Below are 11,088 nucleotides of genomic sequence, written 5' to 3'. Positions count from 1 at the left end.
TTTAAAGACTTTGGTTAGTTCTTAGTAAGTTAAGTCATTTAAGAAAATTCCAGTTAGCAGTAACAACCGAAACCCACAACAAACATAATAACTATAGCGCACAAAGAGAAACGAATACACTACTAGAAAACTAGTTATTACAGACGGATATTTCCGACAGATTTTATCCCACGGAAATACAGACGGAATTTCAGAGAGATTTTTTGTCGGAAAACCAAAAAAATGAATTAGCATAAATTACAGACGGAAAAGAGAATCCGTCGATAATTCCGTCGAAAAATTTATTTTTTTTCAGTGAGAAATGGTTACAGACGGAAAATCCGTCTGTAATTAAGTAAACGAAACGGTACATTTTAATAAATTATTACAGACGGATTTAAAATTTTCTGTCGAAAATATTGAATTAAACCTAAACGAAAGAGGAGCTTCTTCCAAATGAAACACGAGCAGCTTCAGATCTTCTTCTCCCCATAGCATGAGCTAGTTCTTCCCTCTGTGGCTGCTACTTCTGCTTCTTCCGCCGCTGCCGAGCCGTTGCGTCGCACAGTCTCTCTCTGTCATTCCTTGCGTCGCACGAGATCCCTCCGCCGCCGCTGTCATCACATCTACTCCCATGGTCGTAGAGCTCTCTCTGCCGCCGCTTTCATCGCATATGCTCCCTCTGGCGCCTCTTCTATCTAATCTCAACTCGCTCTCTCAGTTCTTCTTGTAACCATCTCAATTTTCAGGTATATATATATATATATGCTGATTTTGTGATTCTATTCTTCGTGATAAATCTTAGGGCTCAATTTTTCTGTGCCAGTTTTAGGTTTATCATACTCTGCTTTTGTGCTTTATTTGTATCTGTGGGTTTACTCTGATTTTGATGAATTATTTTCTGCAATCGAAGCTTTTTTGACCTAAAATTCATGGTAGGCCATTGCTTTCTATAGTTTTTAACTTTCAGAGTTTCTACTCTCCAGAGTCTGCCATGTCCACCGGCACCGACTCCGCCAAGCACGCCTCACCCGACGATATCAACTCCAACTCCTTCGCTCCCGATCACTACATGAACCTCATGGTAACCTCCCTCCAAGTCTCTTCGCATTTTGTTGCGATTGTTTTCTGTTTGTTCGGTTTTGATTTGGAATCGTTAAATTGGGAAATTTTGTGAAGGTTCACAAGTCCAATTTGGAAGGGCTGCTTCTGCGCCACGTTGAGCTGGCTGCTGAAATCAAGAATCTTGACACTGACTTGTAAATGCTGGTTTACAAGAACTATAACAAGTTCATCAGTGCTACTGATACTATAAAGAGGTACTTAGTTTTAGTGTGAAAACTGAAAACATATGTGTGGCTCTTTAGGTAGGAGTTGATGACATTTCTCGTCACGCAGGATGAAAAGTAACATTTCCGGGATGGAGACAAACATGGAGCAGCTTCTTGAGAAGGTAGTTGTAGCTATAGTTTACTCAATCTGATTCGAATTGAGTTTGATAGGAATGTGTGTTTTCCCTGGTTGTTGCAGATAATGTCTGTGCAGTCAAGGAGTGACAGCGTTAACACTTCTCTTTTTGACAAAAGGGAGCACATAGAGAAGCTGCATCCTACTTGCAATCTTCTCCGTAAAGTTCAGGTATTAGAGCTATTACATGTGTCCTTGTCTGGTTTCACATTGTTCTTCATTGCAATACTTATGTTTCCATGTATTTTAGTTTGGTGATACAACTTTTTGTACTTCTAATATTGCATGATTATATGTTCTAGAAATATGGCTCACATATTTTTCATCCTTGTTGAAGAATAGTTCATATATGATTTTCCTGATAGACTTAACAAGTGCATCAAATCGGAAGCTTATGCAGATGCATTTAGGTTTTACACTGGAGCAATTCCAATTTTAATGGTTAGTTTGGATGATATAGCTTGTAATTCTATTCCTTGATTACTTTCGCAAACATATAAATCAAAGTCATAGATGAAATATCTTAGTTTGTTCTTCTCTGTCTTAGGCATATGGAGATTCATCTTTCCGGGATTGCAAGCTAGCCTCTGAGGAAGCAATGGCTACAATAGTAAAAAACTTGCAGGTTTTGTTCCTTCACCTTTGTCAAGCCTTTGGACTTGGGCCAATCAAGCAAAACAAGCCTGGGGCCATCTTAGATGCATTTATCTATTTTGTTACTCTTGTGACTTAGTTTGATCTTCTATACCTCTATAATTTGCTTTATTTAAGTGTTAATTTGTGTTTCTCTGCCTCCCTTATCAGCTTATACATTGGCATATATAATGCCCTTGTTGAATTGCTATATGCTGTCTTATTTAGTGACCAACTACTATTTTACTGACCAATAATATTCAATAGGATTAGCTGACATTAGCTATCCTTCCAAACATGGCTAAGACTTAAAAGTATATAGATTATAGTTAACTTAAAATCTCTACTGTTTTACTGGAAAGGATAACTTCCCCCCTCTAACCAGGGGAAGCTATTTTCAAATTCTGAATCAATACAAAAGAGAGCTGAAGCTACATTGCTCCTTAAGCAGTTGGAATATCCGGTTTGTTTTGACTTTTTTTATATTAAAAATTAGCCAAAACTTATCTCATTTTTAGCATTCATTAATGTTTAGCCAAAACTTCAAAATATTATTTGCTTATTCATGCAGGCTAAAGAATGTAGCTTCAAGAATTGGCTTCTTTGTACAGAGAAATTTTTCGAAAAGAATGATTTATCTAAATCAACATGTGTGTTTACAATTCCAATAGAGGTATAATAGTTGTCAATCTTTGTTCTAAAGTACTGATGCTTTTCTAAATATATATAGTGTTAGCCCCCTGTTTCAATATACATATTACTCCATCTGTTTCTGCACTTTCACTTATTCTCTACATTCTTGTTCTTGCCGTGAGATTCACTAATTAACAAACAAGAACATGGAGTAGTGGGTGTCAATGCCAAAGGTGGAGTTGCATGCTCATCTCAATGGATCCATTAGAGACTCTACACTCCTGTATGTATATTCATATCTCTATCTTCTGATCTTCAGCATCCTTTTATTCTTTTTTAATTATTATCTATATTCATTTATTTTGCATATATATATTATTTTCTTTTTGGCTCCTAAAAGACAAGCACAACCTATAATGTCCCTCAGGTGGTTCTCTTTATGTTCCTACTTGATTTTGATTCTTGATGCATTGTGTGTAAGCCTTTTAGCTCAATTTTGTTAACAAGAGATCCATAGTGATGGACAAAAAGGCATATCTACGAGTTAGTTATTAGATATACAAAAAGGCAAAATAAGAAGCAGCAGCAAAGGATTATTGTCTTTGCTGGAAGGTACAAAAAACTGTCCCTTTCTAAAATATTTAATTCATTTGTTTGTAACTATTTTCTCATCTAATTCATATAATGGATCCTGATACAAATAACCATGTTGAGAAGCTGAAGAAAATAGATCCTATAAATTTTGAAATTGTGAGTTGATTGAATCTTTTATTCATTTTGTTAAATGACATGCTGACAACTCTGCTCTGTCACAAGTAACTTCAGATGTGAAACTTAGTGGCATCATATGATAAAGATAGATGCACTTCGAAAATATCATTAACAACTATTATCGAATAAAGTAAAACTTCTAGGATTTATAGTAAATTTATAATGGATATGTGATGAGGATAATGACGAAGAAGTTAATCCTTATGTGGTCCCTAGTAGCATAAAATGATATATCTGTTCTTTAATTTAACTTTTGCTCTTGAATAACATTTTTTAATGATTGAGTTTGTCAAAGCAAGATTTGGGAGGACTACTTGATTATATCCATGTGGACTCATTCGTAAATTTTCTCCAATTCATCTTCCTTACCTTCCCTTGTTTTTGCATGTAAGTGAATTTCTTTTCAGTTGAAATGATAAATTAATTTTCAATTTCTGGTTCAGTGGGAATTGACTTGCTTGTATTATTGTGGTTCTGCATGTTTTGTTGTTAATGAGAAACCTCACTGTCAACTTGTCTAGCCCTGAATTTGAGCCGATGGTAAGTTTTGAAATCAATTCATGTTAAAATTGAGCTGTATTAACATTATAGTTTTCTCATTCTGTGCCACAGTTGGGCAGAAGAGGATGTGGATCCTTCGTTGTTCCCACGTCGCCAGGAGAAAGAGAAAACATTGAATGGATCTTTAGAAGAATTGGACAACTTTAACTCGGTTTGGCCCTAATTTTAGACTAGGTTTATGTTTATATTTAGGCAATTCTGATAGTGGTTAGCTACAAGAGCAGATTGTTTTATACACCTTTAGTGTATGCTACAGTACAGATTTTACAGGTTTTCTTTTTTTCAATAGTATTTGTTTTGAATTATAGTTGATGTATCAATACACTTTGTTGATGTATGGTTGTTACTTATTATTATAGTTGATGTATCAATATACTTTGTTTGTGTTTTGAATTATATTGACTTGTTTGTTTATAGTACTTTTTTTTTAATTTAATAATAAGATGAATTTGTTTATTTTTTGAAATAATATAAATATTCAAATATAAATTAGAACAAAATTTGTATTAAATTTATATTTATTTTGTATGAAAACAAGTTTATTTTGTAATGAAATTTTTTTTAATAAAATTATATTTTTTCTCACTGACGGATTTACAGATGGATTTTCTGTCTGTAATCAGAGTGTGAGATAATTTTCCAAAGTTTAAATTACAGACGAAAAATCTGTCGGAAAATTCGTCTGTAATTACAGACGAAAAATCCGTCTGAAAATCCGTCTGTAATTACAGACGGAAAATCCGTCGAAAAGTTCGTCGTCTTCGGGAAATGAATGGAGAATTTACAGAGGGAAAATCCATCGGTAACTGGTAAAAATCCGTCGGTAAATAATTTCCGACGAGGCTTTTACAGAGGGACAAAATTCGTCGGTAACCAAAAATCCGTCTGTAATAAAGACTAAATCTGTCTGTAAATCTGTCTGTATTAATCCATTTTCTAGTTGTGAATACAACACATACAGAATCATAGAAAAATATAACAAGCAAGCACAACTAAATGCAAATGTGCAAATATCATGATGCATGTCTGTCTCTAATGCAGGCCATGAACTCATGTGTCGGTTGCCTACCCGCTCCCGACATTACCCGGGGACAAGTTCTAGATATGGCTTTCCAGATGCATACAGTGTGCTTATAAGTCATATGGCTAGACCGCATATAGTGTGCCTTTCCAAATCAATAAGCGTACATCTAAAAAACAGTTCTCAGTGTATGGGCGTCCCCACTTTACATTTGGCACTAAGACCCAAACAATGTCACATCTGCTCTCCTGTGGCAAACAGTCCTTAAAGTTTTCCTTTATCTTTGTTCTCTGCTCTCCTGTAGCAGAGATTCTTTTAATTATCTCTCTTTCCTTTACTTTTCATTCTCATTCTTCTCTTTCTTATGAAACCAAACTCATATCATAATTTAAACGAAATCTCTTCTCAAAAAATTGGATTTAAAACATTATTCTTTTCTTGATAAATTGAATTCAAATAGAATAAATTTTTTCTTAACTAAATAAATCTCAAATAATCTAATTTTTCAAAACCAAATCTTTTAAAATAACATTTCAAACAAAGTTTCAAAGATTATAAAATTTCGGCAGCATATCCTCTAAAATTCAGACTATGCCACCCTTCCAGGGTCCCAACCAAACAATCTCTCAATCATTTTGAATATCAAACTCTTTTCAATAATCAGTCCATTTTCAAATATCAAACAATTTTCAATAATCAAATCGTTTTCTTTAAAGTTAAGCCTCTTGTTTCAATAAAATTCAGCTCTCTTTCAAACCTTTTGCTATTAAGACCAAAGGAACAAGCCGCACGTTCATTCAAACTTTACAAAACCTCCCGATCATATTCTTTTTACATTTAACATTAACCAAAACCACCTTTTCATTTATGGTTACAAGAACCCGGACATAACCTCCCTCACTTTCATAACTCCTTAATTCATATGTCATTTAATCAAAGCATAAACGTAACGTATTTTCAGCCACAATTCAAACAATCAAGAATTCAGATACGTTCATCAAATTCAATCATTCTCACAGTCAATATTTATTCATCAAATTCAATTAGTCCAGACAAACACAATTTATTTGCAATTACTCGATAAACCTTTTGGTATTCTTAACTTAAAAACTATTAATATGTTTGGTTCAGTATGATAATAAATTTGTATGTATTGGTGTGATAAAATTTAGACAAATACAAATACAAATAATGCAACTAGGTATCAATCATAATTTGTAACACCTTGACTACCAAAGCTCACGCTTCCGGCTGCGCAACTCTGATAGCTCGGATATTACGACGACACTTATACTATTTAATACTAAAATATGAGCCTGTTTAAAACTTTAAACCGCAATACCGCTCCCAAAGATACTTTCATTCGATAACGTACATCCATAAATACCATTCAACTTACAAAAGCTCATAAAGAGTACATCCATATATATATACACATATATATATAATTAATTTTACAAGCATTAGACAATACAATTCCTATCCCTCTTACAGAATATCTCAAGATAAAGGCGAGGGTACAAATAATAGTCTAAAGCAATACAGAGCATTTCAACCACAACTAAATAAACTCTTCGTAACTTCTGCGCCCATATCCTGAAAGGGAAAAAATGTAGGGGGGGGTGAGAACATCATCCTCGAAAGGGTTCTCAGTAGAGGGTTTTTAGGAATTACTGTAATAGGATACGTGAAGATAAACCGTACCAGTGATTAATAACCGTCTTATACCTCTTTTCAAAAACAACGGTTTACAATAAAAGTAAAGTCAGAAATCTTTTTTGAAAGAAGAACCGTTCAATTCTCAAAAACTCAAAAGTCTTTCAAAATGGTTTATCTATGCGGAACCAAAATAGCCTTTCATAATTTTATTCAAAATCAGAAACACAAAACCGAAATCAACCTTCAGTCCATCTCTTTCCAACCACGGCCCTAGGTCCAAACAATCCAACCAACAACCAATCACCACAATCCAACAGAATCCCAGATGCAAACACAGATAGGAAGTTCAAGCACAAACAAACAGTTATTACAAGTAGAACAGTTAGCAATTAATCACATAGGCAAACCAAGTATAATATGCACACCCAACCAATGTCACACAAATGCATATGATGCATGCCTGTCCCTAGTGGCTGATGATATCATCTGTCGGTTATAGAGCCAACCCGACAAGTCCTGGTAGCTAACCATTGGACTGTCCCTCTGTCGTGCATCCCCAACTCGAGTTATACTCATCATAAACTTGATCATAATCATGATCCATATCCATCACCCTCACTGGTGAATATTTACGGGGGCGAGCTCATCCGGGCCTTTCACAGTGCCCGGCCACACTTACGACATAGGGTCAACAGAGTATCAAGTCTCGACCCGGAGCACGTGGTGGCTAGCCACTGCTACTACCCAGGAAAACTCGTATCTCAGATAGTGGAAGTGCAACATTCACATTTATCAATGATTTAGCATAAACATGCAATCAATCTCATCCATGGATCAACATCCATCTCAGCCATCCGGCTCACGGTTCATTCCAGAACCAGCCAATATTCATATCATACACAGCTATTCCGGCTCACGGTTCAATCCAGAACCAATCAATATGTATAAACATACACAGCCATTCCGGCTCTCAACAAAACATCACTTCCACATTCAAAATCATCAAATTCATGAAATCGGCATTTAAGCCATAAATCATTTTCTCAATTCATTTTACTTTGAAATCAAGTTTCAACTCTTTTCAGCCTTGGCTTTAAAGATCTCATTTCTCAAATTATCTCAGGCTCATAAGCAGTAAAATAGTAGAAGTCTTTAACTCATCATTTTTCCAGACAACATTCAATAAAGACTCGGATTTTATAGAAATTTCGGCAGTACCTCCCCTAAAACTTGGACTTTGCCACCCGGTTCGGGTCCCCACTAAACCGTTCCACAATCCTTTTCAACAGTCCAGAATCCAAAATCAATTCAAAATCAAGTTAAATCCAACAGTCGCCTCATTGGCATATCTCAAGAAAACCGTTTCAAAATCACACCAATATCAACTGAATCAACTCATTTCCAAAGCTTTAAAGAATCAGTTCAGTGATAAGTCATTTATCAAAAGCAAATCAATTAAAGCAACCCAGGCTGAATTTCAAGAGTATTCTATCTTTCACATCATCAAAATAATTGACTCAATTCAAACCAATCCTCAACGGATTAAACTCATATTTCAAACCTTTAAAGAATCAACTCCAAAACATTACATTTCACAAAGCCGCACAATAATTCAGCCAAACAAACATTCATAATCATTCGAGTCAATCAAATAATACATAAGGCAGATACAATCACTAAATACACCATATCTCACATCAGTATCCATATGTAATAATTCCAATAATAAACTATAGTTTTCGTAAAGCGCCCCTACCTCGGCAAGCAAAACTTAACCCAAGCGTGTCAACTGAACTCTTTTTGCTCTGCCCGAAATCACCGGCAATCAGAACCCGACTCGGCTTGCTCTCTCGAAAGCAGAAACAGCAACAAGCGGCATAAGCAAACCGGATTCTAACTCCTAAAACCATTAACATCGCAAATACTTTTTTACACAGAACAGAGCACTAACGCAGGGCTTTTCGAAAATCGAAATACTCACTGAAATAACAAAACGAAGCAGCCACAACTCCAAATTGACTCGGCAGCGGCTCCATTAAATTCCGAGCGATGGCGGCAGCTCGAATCTCTGATAATAGCAGCTGTACAACCACGCAGTATCAACAATCTTCCCAGAATTTTAAAAGAACAGAAATCTCAACTAAACCCCTTACTGGCATACTTTTCCAGCAACGGTAATGGCGTTTCTCGGCGGCAGAAGCGGCCAGAAGCTTTGGCGGTACCTTCTGACAGCAATGGCAACAAGGAGCACAGCGGCGGCGCGTAGATCGGCGAAGACCCTCAGCAGTGGCGCCGGCAGACCAGGGACGCGGTGAACACTGCGATAGCCACGATAGCAGCAGTGTCGCAGCAACGGACTGCACTTCACAGCGACCTGTGGACGAGCTGGCGACTACACAGGTGACGCGATGGTGGCGGTGAGCTCCCTTCAATGGCAACGCTGAGGGCGAAAACAGCCCACGGCGACGGACCCTTGGTGGCGGCGACAGTCCATCAGCACGGCGGCAGATTGACGGCGTGACACAGAGGCTCCTGGGTCGCGTTCTTCTCTGCGATCTGTCTCTCTCTCTCGTCGGGTTCTCCTCAGGCGATGGTGGTAGCTTTCTCGCGGCACTCTTCTACCTTGAACGGCGCCGATGGTTTCCTTTTTTCTCGGCGACAAGGATGTCGGCCACAAGCCCGCGACCCCCTCACCCGCAAGCCATCCCTCATCGTCAGCGTTGGTGGCACCAGCAGCATGGATTCGTCGGCAGGGCGCAGTGGCGCGGCGCCGAGGCGTGGTGGCAACGGCCTTCCTCCCTCCGGATCTCCCTTCCCTGCTTCCCCCTTTCTTTCTCTGCGTCTGTTCTTCTATTCATGGAAAAGAAAACTGTGTTTGACTTGTGCCGCTGAGCAAGGAAGAGAGGGATAGGGTGTGACGGCTGAGAGTGAGGAAGAAGGGTAAGAGTGTTGTGTTGTGTAAATTAGGGTTAAGGGCATTTTAGTAATTTCACATAAAAATAGGTATAATGTAGTAATTAGAAATAAATTCTAATTCAACAATAATAGTGTATAAAAATACTATGTTCTCATCAATTTTACACTTTATTTTCAATAAAATGTCCAAATCCAAAATTTAGAAATAATATAATTAATTTCTCTATTTTCCAAAAATTAGAATATTCAAATTTAAATTTAAATCTAATAAAATAAAATAACAAACTAAAATTAAACTCTAAGAACTAAATTAAAATTAAAATAACACTATTAAAATTAATTTTTTTATTCTAAGTCTGGTATATAATTATTTAACAATAATAATGAACGCAATTATTTTTTATTGAGTTTTGGGATGTGTTAAAATTATTTAGTGAGCAATATTGTAATTTTAGATGTTTAAAAAATTATTTATGCTAAGAAAAATATAAACGTAAGTTTAAATGAATTTTAAATATGTACTAAAAATAGTTTGTGTGTTATCTTATTATTTTAGAGATATTAAAAAATTATTTATGTTAAGAAAAATATAAGAATGAATTTGAACAATTTTAAATGTATATCAAAAATATTTTCACATGAAAACAATAATATAAATTTTTACCACAAATTTATTATCGTATTGAAATAAACATCTAATAATAATAATAATAATAATAATAATAATAATAATAATAATAATAATAATAATAAGAAGAAGGTGTTTTCATGTTCTCTTTTTAATTTTCATTTTAAATATTAAAAAGAAAGCTTAAAAAACATGATACATACATCTAATATTCTTACTCCGATTCCTTCGTGCATGTATAACTCAAGTTGTCAGGCGAAGGAGTCAGATCATTTTCTTCCCAGTGACAATGTCACGGTCGAATCCAAATTCGAAAACGAAGCATCACTAATAAGGATGGGGGTTGTAGACTTATTGTGGGGGGGAGATTGAGGTTGCAGGGGTTGATGGTGGTGGGGATTGTAAGATGGGGGTCGTGCTTTAGGATTGAGAATAATCCAAGGACAGGGATGATCATCATCATGATGTTGGGACAGAGTGTGTTGGATCTGTGAATCATAAGAGGATATATGTTGGGACTGTTGTAATAAATTGGATTTGTTATAAGAGTTGGTTGTGTGATGTTAGGTATAGCTGCCTAATTTCATCTTTACACCCAAGAGTTTTCCATTTAAGGACATACAATGCAAGAACAATCACAAATCCGTGAGCAATCTATTATAAAAGTAGAGAAATTTGTGAAGTTAACAATTTTTAGTAATTTTAATTATTATTTAATCAGTATAAATAATAAATTATCTTTAATGAATAAATTTTATTAATTTATGTGTATAAATTTTAAAAAATATAAATATAAAATTTATATTTATTGTATATAAAA

General features: G+C 35.6%; 1 protein-coding gene and 1 long non-coding RNA gene across 3 annotated transcripts; both read left to right on the top strand.

The window, feature by feature from the left end:
* Positions 492–2,918, top strand: LOC107612028 (vacuolar protein sorting-associated protein 51 homolog). 2 transcript variants are annotated; one of them, XM_021109012.1, is made up of 10 exons: positions 492–728; positions 966–1,063; positions 1,159–1,298; positions 1,378–1,432; positions 1,510–1,617; positions 1,789–1,887; positions 1,994–2,071; positions 2,465–2,542; positions 2,651–2,752; positions 2,895–2,918. In XM_021109012.1, exons 3-10 carry the CDS (start codon positions 1,243–1,245, stop codon positions 2,901–2,903), a joined length of 585 nt encoding a protein of 194 aa, XP_020964671.1. In that variant the 5' UTR covers positions 492–728; positions 966–1,063; positions 1,159–1,242; the 3' UTR covers positions 2,904–2,918. The 2 variants fall into 2 exon arrangements, with proteins under 2 accessions (XP_020964671.1, XP_020964670.1); XM_021109011.1 differs by lacking the exon at positions 492–728 and having other exon boundaries at positions 945–1,063.
* Positions 3,960–4,397, top strand: LOC110265405. Its single transcript, XR_002351559.1, has 2 exons — positions 3,960–4,023; positions 4,096–4,397. It is a non-coding gene; the product is annotated as an uncharacterized LOC110265405 (long non-coding RNA).

This window comes from Arachis ipaensis, chromosome B08 (assembly GCF_000816755.2).
Source record: "Arachis ipaensis cultivar K30076 chromosome B08, Araip1.1, whole genome shotgun sequence".
Lineage (NCBI taxonomy): Eukaryota > Viridiplantae > Streptophyta > Magnoliopsida > Fabales > Fabaceae > Arachis > Arachis ipaensis.
Note: the sequence above shows the minus strand (reverse complement) of the source record. Positions and strands in the feature narration are given on the sequence as shown.